General features: G+C 43.0%; 1 protein-coding gene across 1 annotated transcript; it reads right to left on the reverse strand.

The window, feature by feature from the left end:
- Positions 1-742: 742 nt before the first annotated feature.
- tmem38a (transmembrane protein 38A) lies at positions 743-11,380 on the reverse strand. Its single transcript, XM_079575430.1, has 6 exons — positions 10,886-11,380; positions 5,211-5,367; positions 4,821-5,005; positions 3,055-3,142; positions 2,357-2,474; positions 743-1,350 (listed from the first exon to the last, which is right to left on the reverse strand). Exons 1-6 carry the CDS (start codon positions 11,007-11,009, stop codon positions 1,159-1,161), a joined length of 864 nt encoding a protein of 287 aa, XP_079431556.1. The 5' UTR covers positions 11,010-11,380; the 3' UTR covers positions 743-1,158.
- Between the last annotated feature and the right edge of the window lie 3,306 nt (positions 11,381-14,686).

The following is a 14,686-nucleotide window of genomic DNA, read 5'->3' on the forward strand; positions in this document are numbered from 1 at the left end:
TTTAGTCTTAATTTTAGTCAAAGTGATATTTTTGACGACTAAAATTGGACTAAAACTAAATTAAAAGTTTTACATGAGACTAAAACTATGACTAAAATGTCCAGATATTTTAGTCGACTAAAATGAGACTAAATAAAAATGAAAAGGAGAGACTAAAATCATCCAAACTGTCTGAAAGAGCCTCATATGTAAATTCTCTGCCAAAGGAGCAGCTCTGAGCTTTGTTCATGTGGAGCAGCTCCATGAAGCAGAGGAACAAGATTAAATATGATTATAATCAATATTATTAATGCAAAGTCCACTAAATTCATCTTAAATTTAGTCGACTAAAACTAGACTAAAATTGAAGATATTTTTTGACTAAAACTAGACTAAAATTGAATTACATTTTCATCAAAAGACTAAGACTAAAACTAAATTAAAATATGTTGTCAAAATTAACACTGGATACAAGCATCAACTTGTTTGAGTTTTAGACAAGCTTTAGGTCTAATCTGGAGCTAATCCCTTTTTAGACCTAATTCATTTCTGGTTTTGTTCTGGTCTATCCACGGTTTAGTCTAGCATTTATAGATTGTATATAGTAATTAAAATTGGTTCTAAAAATGTTGTATTTTGGCCTTTAAAGTCAAAAGGTGGCAGACTCATGGGACAGACAGTCTGTGCTTGTTACTGCTGCTATCTACAAAAGTTACTCCAATGACCATGGGCTGAGAAAGATGACCGAAGAACCACAAATACACCATGTTTGTCTGATTTTATTCAAATTATCTTTATGCAAAAAAAAGCATCACTGTGTTTTTTTTTTCACATAAGGTTTTGTTCACATTTGACAATTTTCAACGTAGAATTTCCTCATCTTTTTGTGTTTTTAACTTTCCTTGTAAAATGCTGTCTGGATGGAAAAGGGGAGCGGCTACTCCAGGGACCACTGCTACAAACACGTTCATAAATAGGTCTACAATGTCCGGGATTCGAGTCCTCGTCTGTAAAATGTAAAGTACAGGAAGCACCATTTGACTCCAATAGAAAGGGGTCTCATTTGGCAAAAGAAAAACCCATCAAACTGCCCCTTTCCCGAGTAAGGAACGGGATGTCCTGTCATGTGACCGCACACAGGCCAATCTGATGCCGTTTTGTCATTCCGGGGGGGGCATCCTACTCTGCCTTCTTGGTCTTCCTCTTGCGCGCTCCTTCGCTCAGCTCCTCCTTGGTTTTGAGCGGGGAGGCCGGGGCGGCGTGGTGGTCCTCTTCGCCACCCCCCAGAGCAGAGCCGAACAGGAAGTGGCACACCCAGGACTCAATCAGGGCGAAGGGGGAGCCGTGGGAGTGCCGGGCGGTCATTACCACCTATGGAGGCAGACAGAATAATTCGACATTTTACAGGTTTAGAAGACACTGAATCAATTCAAGTGAAAATTGACTGTGACACAGATAAGTGTCGCACACTTCGGAGCTAATCTCAATAACATGAACAAATATATGAGATGGACTGTGGCAAAACACTTTTCGGCTACTTCTTTGTTGTCAGAGGCCACCCTAGTCAACCAGTCACACAGTAGATTACCCCAGATGCCATTCCATCCTTTCACCATTTTCTCCAAAACTTGTGTAGCTTTATTCATAATAGTCTCTGAGTCTTTTCTTATTTTAGAATATGAACAACAGTTTTAGTACTTGTTTAGATCTCTGAGTGTAATCATGTCTCTCAAAGTAATCTGGAGGACCGGATTTGGGCCCCGAACCTGCATGCTTTATCCACTATTCCATGAGTTCCCAAACTTTTCAGGCAGCGACCCCCAACATCACCAGAGCAACAACTCGGCACCCCCCACTGTAAAATGTAAATAGCATGTATAATAATTGAAAACATTTCAAATCCCGTTCAGTCACTTTGAGAACCACAGCACTTGACCACACCTGCCCTTATCATTTTTATTTACTTTGGCTTTTAGTTATATCTGTTCATTTTGGTATATTTTACATTATGTGAAAATTAGACCATTTTGACATAGAGTCTAAGGGACACATTTAATCAGAATTTGTTCAAGAGTTGACACTGGCAGAGTGTGAAAAATTGTTTATAGAGATTATAGATGATGAAGATTATATGTTCAAGATGCAATTCCCCATCTCAATGTCACTTTGAATGAACTCACGGAGCTCCAGATTGTGCCCAGCGTGGGTTTGACGCCCCCTGGTGTTTGTTGGCATACTTGCAGTGTACATATAAAATATATTTGGATCTGTTTGTGCACACATGAGTTATTTTTGGTGGCACTGGGTTATGTAATATGCGGTGGATGTAAATGTTCTCTCTGTTGTTGTTTGAGGTGGTCGGGCGGTGCAGGAGTACCTTGCTGGTCGCCATGAAGAGGGTGAAGCACAGGATGAGGGTGCTCTTGGCCACAGGCAGGATGTGAGCCTCCTGCAGGGTGAACAGGATGGCTCCGTACAGGCTGGCCTTGGTTGGGCTGGAGGAAAAAAGGCGGACGGGGGTGAGTGAAACTGCACAAAACCTCAAAGCAAATTAGAGCAGGGTTTCCCAGTCAGCGCGACACTGACTGAGCCGAGTTTACAGATTTATAGATTCATAGATCATTTGTTGTTAATGTTTGATGTCTGTGTCATTGCTGGTTTGGTACAACTCTGTGTTTAAACTATCGATTTAACTTTCTTTCTGTTCTGGAAAAGACATGCTTACTCACTTATTTACTTTGATAACGTGGCACTTGGTAAATATTTCATGATTCGATTGTCTTTTCACTGCACTTTTGTTATGTCTCGCATACACTTCTGAATACCATCTGTTATATTTTATGTAACCATAAGGTGGAGCTAAATTCAAAGATGTGAAATGAAAGGATATGAAAGTTTCAGGAGCATCAGTGGATGAGTAATGAATCATTTCATTTCAAAATGCATATTTATTTCTGCCTCCGGACATGTTTAAAATGTGCCCCAATTAAATGTGTTTCGCTAATGGATAAATATGCGGCGCAAGCTCCCGTCATTGGTATTATCTCGGCTCATTTGTCATTTGCTTTTACTCACAATGACATGTTGAGGATCTCGTTGGTGTCGGGTCTCCACACTCCGCGCAGCAGCTGCTCAAAGTTTGCCATCAGAGCCACTCCGGACCCTGCAGACAAAAATAGGACCGGAAAAGGTTCAGAACATAAACTCTTTCTCGCACCGCTGCTCTGCACAGTTTCACACATAAACACCGGGGTCTCGGGATGGGGGTCGAGGAGTCGCAGAGCTGATATAGGGCAGTTTACTGCGCCATAGGCTCTGCAGGGCGATTGTCTATCATGATCTGTTTATAGAATGTACAGCACTTTATGATTACATGTGGTTGTGTGCAAAAAGCAGGAGACGCATGTACTACACAGTACATGTACACTTTTTTCAGTCCATAGTAAAAGGGCGGATGTTATGGTGCTTTTAAGTTCTATTTCACTCAGATGAATGAAATGGACTTTATATGAACTCCGTAAATACAGCTCCAAATTAAAAAGTATCAATAAAAAATTCTCTACAGTTTATTACAGCCCTGTTTCACCACAAATCTCTTACATAGCAGTGCAGCCACACTCAGTACAGCGCCCCCTCCAGATTTAGTGATCAAACTGTGTCCCTTTCAGTGATGTCAGCCAGAACAAAATATTAATTTCTATAACGGCTGATAGCCGTTATAGAAATTAAATATTAACCAAATTGTGTAAAAATGACTTGCTCCAAGAAGATCCAAAGTTCAACTCCCAGATCCTCTGTGTTCTTTACAGCAGAACTAAGTAACTCATGCCCCTAGAGGCCATAAGTGCAACTGCAGGTGTCATAGCAAGTTGCTGTTTTTTACTCATTAATTGTTCGTGAGAGTAAATTCTACACTGACAGAAAAGACAAAGGGAGAGAGGGATATTGTACATCCCACTACACCATGGTGACTCAAAATTGGCTGTAAATACTGTTTAAAGTGGCGCTAGCCCGCAGTTAGCTTTGCCCATTAGCCTGTTAGCTTTTTCTTTGTGATTCTATTAGTGTGTATTGTGGCCTCTGGCCCGGAGGCAGTAAAGTTGCAATTGCGGATTCTGGCCAGAGACACCAGGGCGAGATGAAAGACCCCCCAATCATCCCATTATCACTTGTATTACCCCCAGAGGGACTACGGAAAGGATTTATTTTTAAGGTAAACACTAAACCGTAGAACTGCTTTAATGTAAGGAAAATCGTTCCTCTGCATTTAACTCATCCTTCAATGTCACTGGGCAAATACCCTCTGAGCAGGACCTATCTCCAGATTGTGAGGACCTATATCTAGATCTTGGATGTGAACTGGAGGAATAGCCTATTGTGCATGTTTGGGGTTGATGGGAGAAACCGTAGTGTGCAGTATTTTATTTATTTATGGTTTATTTGGTAGGGACAGTGCAGGTCAATGAACAAGCCACACCGGATTGTAGCATTAGGCTAATTTTCATCCGTCGTCCCCCATGCGCACTCTCAAACACACTCATACATCCTGGCCTATTGTGCATGTTTTTAGTGGTAGGGGAAACCGGAGTACCCGGAGGAAACCTACGCAGACACGGGGAGAACATGCAAACTCCACACAGAAAGGCCCCGTCCTTTGGTGGGAATCGAACCCGGACCTTCTAGCTGTGAAGCACAAGCACTAACCGCTGTGCTACAGTGCCGCCCTAGGCTCTCATTAGTTGCGTCCATGAATGGGCACTTATTTTCTAAACCAAGTTTGTCACAAAACTTGTAATCTGTGTCCTGGCTAACACTTTCTTTGTCCTTCAAGTGGGCCCTACCTTTAACGTATCCGACGATGACCATGATGAAGAAGCCATGGTGGTAGGCGTGGTGGGCGTGGTGAACTCCGGCGGCGATCTTCCGACTGCGCACCACCTCCTTCAGAGCCACCAGCACCAGCTTCACGGGCAGGAAGGCCACGCACTTGTAGAACAGGTTCAGAGGGCAGTAGAAGATCAAGTACCTGCCACACACACCACACACTCATGTTATTCCCACATACAAAATGTTACTACGATACATCCGTTTGATCTTGGTTGATATAGAACGCTCAAAATCGGACCCAGAACCTCTATGCCATGTGGCGAGAGTGTTAGCCTCTACCCATCTCTCGAGGTCCCTTTTGAATCCCTGTTCCTGAAACTGAACGTGAAGCGCATGATCCTCACCAGACGGCGGAGGCCAGCAGGATGTGGCTGTTGTGTTGGAAGTAGTCCACCGGGCTGTGTCCCAGCATGATGTCTGCCAGAATGTAGCTCCCAAAGCAGTAAAGCATGGCACACAGCCAGGAGGCCACGGGGCTACGGCGGGACACCTCCACCGAGCCTGCAAGTAAACCAAAAACAAAGTATGCTGAGTCAAAGGTGCGCTTAGGTTGGGAGTTATGTACAGACAGACCACTACTCACTCAAAGACCTTCGCTTAACAAATCACACACACAAATCCACCCAGGGACATTTGAAAGAGAACTGAATATGAACTCATCAAGTGTTGGATAGTAACGGAACACATACCTATTATAAACACTCATTTATTTGGAATTCATAACAGGCACACACTGTATTTATACTTAAATATAAGGCAAATTAATATTTTTTCCCATCATATATTCACCACATTTATGCATAGATATAAAGCACATAAATGTGACAGAACCGGATCTAAAGCAGACCAAAATTTGACGAAATGAAACAGGAAATTCAGCAGTAACTGAAGCCATTGCAAGTGGCGCGATTACGACACAAATAACTGTAGAAACCAAACTACTATGCTGGAAATGCATTTTGTCATGTGACCATAGACAATAATCGCTGTGAAGAGGTCAAAGGCAGGATTTGAACTAACAACCTTCTGTCTCAGCGTCACATGTTTTCTATAACTTGACTTTCTTCTTGACTTGAATGTTCAGAGTAAGTGCCAGACCTTTAGTGATCTGAATCAAAGTCTGATGATGATATGTTTTGGAAGGCACCAGCTGGGTTTGCACCCTGGACCTTTGGGTTCTTTAAAGCGGTGGTTCTCAACTGGTGGGGCGAGACCCAAAAGTGGGTTACCGAACAATAATCAGTGGGTCACGACAGGGCTTTCCCAGGGAGCATTTCTTTTACTATTATCCCTGAAAAATTATAGAAGACTGAGACTGAGACTGAGACTACCTGAGAGTGTTATCAAGTAGTTTTGATCATTTTCATTTTTGAAAGCTCATCTAAGGCTTATATAGATAACAAATACAATTGTTATTTGGGTCATGATTGTCATACTATGGCGATGGTGGGTCCCAAAGGCATACCAGTTGAGAACCACTGCACATGAAAATGTGTAATTTGTATAGTGATTTCTATATTAGGACTGTTACTAATGATAAGGTTCAGACTACAAGGTTAAGAAAGGCCCAGTTCGGCTCTGATAAAACAAACATGCCAAACTCTGGTTCAGTTTAATGAAGAATAATCTAAATCAGTCCACCACAAAACTTTGGTGCCCAACATTTTGAAATGGTACCAGAGCGCTATGAGGATCTTAAAAGGATATTCTTCCATGTTTTGATGTGAAGCTTCCAGTGCCGTGGCTTCTAATGTTTGCTTTGTCATTAACCTCTGGACTCAAGGGCCTAAATGACACATTTATGCTCTGATATCTTTGGGCCTGAAGCAAATACATTGTTAGACAGTCTGCTGTGTGAAAAACGTATGTGAGCTGTTTGACTGCTCTTCATTGTGAATATTTACTGTAGTCGACTTGTCGGCTCTGGTGCTTTGAGCTCTGGGAACATGAACACAGCGTCGGTTTTAGGGTGACCAGCTGGTAATCAGCAAAATGTTAATGGACATGAAGCTCTATAATCCACAACTGAACAGGCACATACAGACCACATGTACATGACCACGTATACATAGCCTGTGTGTTGGAAATATATCATAAAAGAGCATTTGTAAAAATGATCCCCCAGAATTACTATTTACTTCCTCTACTCATACTACACACACACATACCATGAGCAGCAGTTAAAGCAGTGATCTCTGACAGTTCCTATCAGAGCTGTCCTTGTGTCACTATTGACTGTATCATAACCACGCCCACAGCCCGTTCAGGAGCACACCCTGATAACACATCTTTATGACACCAGCTAATACTGACACTGACTTACTACAGCCAGTTCAAGAGTTGTAGAGATGTCAGATAGAAACGTGCTCCTTTACTAAATGGTATTGCAATATTTGACACCAGTGGAGTAAAGTTGGATATTATAATAGGTCGATGTGTATGTGCACGCTGGAGGCAGGCTTCTGATTGGCTGATGAGTTGATTTAAAGTGCGATGTGACCCATAGGGTTGTGTGTTCCACTGTTGGCATGTAACAGGTGTAAACAACTGTTAACTCGGGAACTGTGCGCACTGTGAGAGCTTTATTCGCTGACAGGTGACGGCTTTCACGGAAGAGTCGAATTTCAGAGTTTATTTCGTGTCAGTGTCTGTTTGGGCAACAGATTATTATGTTGTTTTTGGAGAAAAGTATTTTACCTAATGAGTTGCAGCCTTAAATATTTCTAGTCTGCTCATTTCCAACACTGATTGTAATAACCCAGAATTACAGAATGCTTGGTGAAACTGAAGGCAGATGTTCAGATGTTCCAATCTCCACACAGATCTACCCCACTTCCCATTGAATCTTATCTAAGAGAGCTCTTCAGTGTTAGAGCGTGTCATCAAGGCTTTATCGCCACCTCGCTTTAGACGGCATGCTTTTGTGACTATCTTTAAGGCCTTTCAGTCTCGCTTTTTCATTTTTACAGCCAGTAAAAAGTCCATCTGCAACAATCACAACTTCTGCCTTCATTCAAAACACTGTCGCTTTACAATTTTAGCACACTATTCCCTGGCCCAGACCTGCGTGAACTGTCTCACCCAATGACACGGTGACGGCATGCGCTGGAATCAAACCCTCAACCTCGATCCTCCAGCATATGCCGATTACTTACTTAGCTATTACGATGTGTGTGACTCAGACCAGTGGTCCGCTTTTGAAACATGTATGGGTTCATGTTTTGTTTTCTCCGACATGTAGCTTCCTCGTGTCCGTGTGAGCATTGTGTCGTACAGTAATTTAGTCATACGCGTCAATCTCAACAACAGGTGGAGGGGTGATCCAGCAGCGCTTAGTCTTTTAGTCTTAGGGCAACCTGATCCAGAGCAATGCGTCCCTATAAATACTCCCCGCCTGCCCTCCTCCTTTATACTGCACCCCCTGTCTCTCTCTCCTTTCCTCTGCACTGACCACAACTGTCACCCTCGACTTTTGACCCCAACACTTGTGTCCCACCACAGCTCACCGGCTCCTTTACTGCCCTAATCCTGTTCAAGTAGAGCGGCGGACACAGGGCGCTGCAACATGAGGCTGCACATGAGGGGGGGGAGCAGCTCATTTGACTGGCAAATGTGCTCATCCAAGGATTATAATCAGGCAACCACGAGCACACAGACGAACCAGACCTTTTACTTCACACGGCCACACTTTGTAGCATCAACATGGGGATGCGCTTGGGCCTATATTTGTTGGATATTTAGTACATGCGATTACAATAAACAATTTGTCAGTAGTAGTAGTAGTCTGTGTGCCATAATGATTGTTTTGAAAAGCAATGGGGGCCAATAATCTTGTCCACTTTAGTAAGATCGCCAGAAAGAGATTTGCTCGAATACTGTTGAATATCCAGAGATCTCACGTCTGCCAAGCTATGTTTCCTAAAGAATCTTGTATTGTATCATTATCTGTATTTTAATTTCTTTTGGGTTTTTTGTTTGTTTAAATTGTGTCCTTAAAAGCTGTGCCCACAGAAGCACCCCATGTGCACACTGAAGCCCTTTGGTCCTGTGCCATGTGATTTCCCACCACATGCCCTTACTGAGTCTGACTCCTGACAACAATGTTCGCTTGAACGTAGAAGAAACTTGCCTTGGGTTGTGGAGTGAGTGCGGCAAAAGAGATCCGAGGCACTTTTAAGGATAAAAGTCCATTATAAAGAGAAGGAACGCGCCAGCGCATTTGGACCAAAAACAACTGGTCTTCTTCAGAGCATTGTGAATGACAATCCTCTGAAGAGCACCCGATTTTTACAACATTTAAACACAAATTAAAGACTGTTTTTGACCCGGTCCTGACCACCTTCCCTTCAACAATGTGTGTTTGTTCAGGCTGGGAGGTGACAAAAAACAATTTTGGTTTAATAACTTGTTTTGTTGTGTTGAATGTGTAACAATCTATTAAATCTAGCCAACAAATGTATATAAGTTGCTTTATATAAGTTATTCATAAAGATAAGTATGATAATGATAGTAATCAGTGGTTCTAACAGACCTCTTGGACCCTTCAGTGGTTGTCTGTGCACCCCCTACCTCTACGGTGTTACAGTCTGTTGAGAAAACAATCACTTTAATGTAAGTTCAAATAAACCTGAAGTATGATATGACTATATTACTGCAAATGTAGCTCTTCCTGAGAAAATAATGTTCAGTTTCACCTTCTTTATTAATCTGAAAAAGTTCCAACAAGTACCTCATGCTAAGTCATTGAGAACCCCCAGGGGTCCCCGTACGCCTGGGTGGGAAACACTGATAGTAATAATTTTCAAATACACAAATCAGACAACATCCTCATCTTCAAAACACACAACAGCATCCAAAGAGTGACATGAGTGGTTCTGCCTGAATAACACTAGAATTGGAGACATTAAATAATGCACGCATTTCCCATTGTGCACCTAAGTGTTGACTTTGTTACACGTGCAGCATGTTTGTCTGTTTTAAACATGTGATAAATGATGATAAATGAAGTGAATAATGCTTTTATTACAATACTTTCTCTGTAGTGTTTCTAATGACTGAGAGAAGACCATGTGAAGGACAACTTGCAGTGTGTCTAGTGGTTAAGCTGTACATATGATCCTGCGTCGAGGGTTCAAGTCCCAAATCTTTGCTTTGATCTGTCCTGTCTAATAAGGCCTGCAGGTCAAATAATCCTTCAAAAACCAAAAGGTGCACTTGAGCTTCCTCTTGGAGGTAGTGAGTGCCACTCTTCCCGTGTTCTTTCTTTCTAAGAAACTCATTTATGACTGACTTTTCTTATCACCTCCATTCAAACAACACTGGCCCGAGCAGTAAGGGTCTTCAGAGGCCCATGGCGTTTATTTCAGGACGTGCTATTTATTCTCTGGTATGTGCCTGCCATGTCTTACATTTCATCCTCCTTCCTCCACGATGGACTGCTCAGGACTCCTCCATCTTATGTGAAACATTACTAAAAGCTTTAATCCTTCACAGCCCAGAGGTTCCCCGTCAGTGAATGAGGTCATGCGTCTGCCAAGTCTTACGTAACAAGGCGCGCTTTATAAGGATCCCACTGATAACAACAGTCCGTTTAAGGCTATCCCAGAGAGCGCATGGCTACCACACGCACGCACACGCGCACGCACGCACGCACGCACGCACACACACACACACACACACACACACACACACACACACACACACACACACACACGCACACGCACACACCGTAGACTCCGGGAGAATGACAGAAATTCCCGCTATTATGGCAAGTTATAAAAACGCGTTACCAAATAAAAGATGTAAAGAGAATTGTTGTGTAAATAAATAGAGCAGCCATTGCGTAAAATGGCACATTTAAACTAATGTGTCAAGGTAAGGAAGCCGCCAATGCAGCCTAATAGGCGATGCGTTAGAACGAGTTGCGCACCTGCCAAAACATCAAGCGTGCACGTGAAATCCTGTTTTGCCGCGGATCGTTCCCACGACACGCTCACACACGAGGACGCTCACCACGTACCTGGCTCATACTTGAGGTACAGTATCGACACGATGTAATAGGCGAGATCGAACACGGGAAACATCCCCATTTTGGAGAAGGTTTGAGCGATTTCGCCCAAGTTGAGCGCAGCCAGCACTTCCATGACGCCTCCACCGGACCAACAACGCTCCTGCTTCGGCTGCTGTCGTCGGAGATGTGTTTATAAATGTTGCCTTTATTCCGACTGCGCAGCGTGTATCGAGAAGCCCACCCCAGCCAAGCCAAGCCAGCCCCAGTCGTCCTCGCGCGTCGCCTGCTCCGTGCGTCTCTCCGCCAAAGCGCCCCGGACACTCAAGCCGTCCTATTAATACCGCTGATGTATGTCCCCCCCCGTGCTGTCCCCGCACCACAGCAGCAGCAGCATCGCCCTGTGCCGCCAGCTGCTCGTCTCCGCGTCAGCTGCGGCTTCAAGGAGAGAGAAAACGAACATACACGCAGTTTGGTGGGTGAAGTCTCACGCATGAAACACAGCATTACGCGCGCGAAATAGTCATAACGCATGTGATTATAGTTGGTTGGGAAATTATGGCGAATATGCAAGACAGACAAAACAAAAACAACGCATTTTAGGCACCAGATCTTTGCCCCCAATCCGGCTTTACGCAGCGTCCTTAATCCCAAACGGCGACATTTGTTTACACGCCAAATTAAAGGCCCTGGGCTCTTTTTTTTTTTTTTTTTTTTTTTTTTTCTGCCGCTGAGAAAAGTTTTAACTGTTTGTTTGCTCCAAGCTCGTTTCGTTTCAGAACATTCCAAGAGCACAGAGGTACTTTACTGACACGGTAATGCTAAAAACGGATAGCCTGATTATTCTTGGTTGATAAAAACCCTTTAGGATTAGATGCATATACAGAGCACCTATACATATTATCATGTTTTATTTTTTTTATTTCATCTTTGTCAGCTTTAATATTCGAAAAGAGGGGGGAGGGGGGGGGGGGATTCATTGCACTATAAGAAAGAAAAAAATCAGGTACAGGATTATAGTCATTTTTGGACAATGGGTGCAGTAAAATCAAACTGCCACAAGAGGCCGCCAAACACCATCCAATTTGATGCGTTCACTTGGCGCCAAAATACAGTCACAATAATGTAGTTTGAATGAGAATGAGACCCTACGGACCCTACACAGACATTTAACAGGGACTGAAAATCTCTTCTAGTCGACGTGATTTATGCCGCCTTCATGTGCTGTGGTAAAGATGATCCTTTTCATTTGTGAAGTGGAAATTACGAGGGCATTGATCAAATGCTTTCTTGTTGTAGCAAAGTGAAACATTAAAAAAAAATCACAAATACAAACCTATGAATTACTGCTACTTTGTATCTGTCTTTATTTAAAAAAAAATATATATATATATATTTTTTTTTGACAAGACGATTATGGAGAAACGACAATATTAAAACTAAGAAGCTAAATAGTTAATGCGGCTTTATAACAATAAGCTAAAAGACATAAAAAACGTATTATGGCTGCTGTGTTGCGTTGAAAGGTCAAAGGTTATCTCATCTCGGGAACTCAGGCATCATAAAATGTTCCCGGTTACCCAGTGGGAAATACGAGAGAGGTGGCGTTCATGTGCAATTTCCCACTCGGTATAGATATAGAGATATTTACCATAATTACGAGACCACAGGGTGGCTGGGCGCACCCTCCGAGATCGCGTGAGGAGCTCAGTTACCCGGGAGGAGCTCGGAGTAGAGTCGCTGCTCCTTCACGTCGAAAGGAGCAGCTGAGCTGGCTCGGGCATCTGTTCCGGATGCCTCCTGGTCGCCTCCCGCGGGAGGTGTTCCAGGCATGTCCTAGTGGGACAAGGCCTCGTGGACCCAGGACACGGTGGTGGGACTATGTCTCCGAGCTGGCCTGGTGTCACCTCGGGGTCCCCCCAGAACAGCTGGAGGAGGTGTGTGTGGATCAGGAAGTCTGGGCATCTCTGCTGAGACTGCTGCCCCCACGACCCGGCCCCGGATAAAGCGGAAGAAAATGGATGGATGGATGGACGAGACCACATGAAGGCAGCACTAGTTCATACCAGGCCAAATAGAAGACAATGCACTTAGACCTGGTTTTATGTTAACAACATTACTCTTCATTAACAAAATAACACAAACTGTCTTTTCATTAGTACATTTTGTCTCCTGTAAGAGTATTTTAGTTGGCCCTCTGCCTTCACCGGTTTTTAATTGCTTACTTGAATATAGCAGGAGGTGAAGTGCTGCCATCTGTTGGTGTTTTTACCCAACTACACTTACTCCACGTGTGTGTTACAATGCATTTTACTACATGTATATCAGAACATTTCAAGAGGGTTTTAAGAGAGCGTTGTGAAATAAACTTCATTGATCCAACCTGCATTTATTTTAAAGTTAATAACCCAAAAAATACAAAATACAGCAGACTAATCTCAATTTGAGTAGTTCAATAGGAAAACTACTCATTGCACACATTTATTTGTGAATGAAACTGATTTCCAGAAGTGTAGGAATGCACTCTGCTTTATCTCCTCCGGTGCTCTGAAACCTCCCTGTATTCGTGTGCTCCTGGTGGCTGAATGAAAGCGCTGGTCCCATTTTTGACATGAACATAAAAAGCCTCTTTCCACTCCATTTACAATAACAGGGCCATATGCTGCTCTGAATATTCATGAGACACCGTTTTTCACTGAGCAGAGCTTCTCCAAATGGAGCCCCTTTCATCGGCGGAAAGAGTGGCCTTGGGGAGAAACGAGGGTTCTGAGAAAAACTGAAATCACGACAATTATCAGAATGCATTTAGGCAAACGGACAGCCAAGTCTGTAGGTCATTACGGTGTTTTTATAGCGATAACAGCACCAGGAGACGTTAAATCTGATCATTTGTGTTGGTGACGAGGTGCCTATTGTGACATACAGCGGCATACAAAAGCTTAGGTACCCCTGGTCATCAGAAGTAAGCGATACCACTTTTTCTAAAACCGATACGAGTATGAGTGCGAGTACTTTGATCTGAGTACTTGCCAATACCGGATATCGACACGAGAACAAGGCATTTTTTTACATACTTTTAAAAAAATATAGACTTTTGCACAGCAGATTGGTTAGTAATTAGTTACTCATTTACAGTACACATCCCATATCCAAAAGTTACTCAATGCTGTTTTCATTTATTTTATTATTTAATATTAGTATTGAGATGCTTACTACTACTACTAACTGGTCTCACTCCTCCCCGTTTATGTTAGTAACTACAGGATGTTCGAAAGAGAATCCATGCTGGATTTACAGACTAACCAGCTCTGCTCCTAAAAAGGGCAAAAGGGCGGGATCTTCACTGTAGACTCGGCCCAGGTGGGGGGCGTAGTTCGGTCATAGCCGTGCCCGTGCCATTAGCTCTCATGCAATCAATGTCAGGCCCTCATTAATTTATGAGATTCTAAAAATATACCTTACGAAAACCAGCCTGGTTTCTTTGGTTGTACCGAACCCAGCGTTATCACAAGAGGAAAAGCTGTAGAAACTTTTAAAAAATGAGGCACCAGGTTTTAAAGTTGTTTAAAACGTGTCTAAAGTGCAATACTTTGGAATGGAAAACTAGCTTTTTTTGCCGCCCCTAGATGGAGGTTTTACAGCAAGGGGGGCAATGGCGACACCCAGCATCGTCATCACGAAACTCTGCTACAAGCGGCCATTGGGATTTTCCTGTGTGTGTTTGCGTTTAGCAACTTAGCAAGTACAGCATTTTGATCATTTTTGCTGCAGCTAAATTTCGCTCAATATGGACATGCTGTATCTTTTGCATTT

Source organism: Gobius niger, assembly GCF_951799975.1.
Source record: "Gobius niger genome assembly, chromosome: 17".
Classification (NCBI taxonomy): Eukaryota; Metazoa; Chordata; class Actinopteri; order Gobiiformes; family Gobiidae; genus Gobius; species Gobius niger.

Bases quoted from the DNA above. Each gene is read 5' to 3' on its own strand.
- tmem38a (XM_079575430.1), bottom strand. From the start codon at position 11,009: ATGGAAGTGCTGGCTGCGCTCAACTTGGGCGAAATCGCTCAAACCTTC. The intron at 5,006-5,210 runs GTGAGGATCATG...TGTGTGTGGCAG, and splicing joins CTGCTGGCCTCCGCCGTCTG to GTACTTGATCTTCTACTGCC. The intron at 2,475-3,054 runs GTGAGTAAAAGC...TTTTTCCTCCAG, and splicing joins GAGATCCTCAACATGTCATT to CCCAACCAAGGCCAGCCTGT.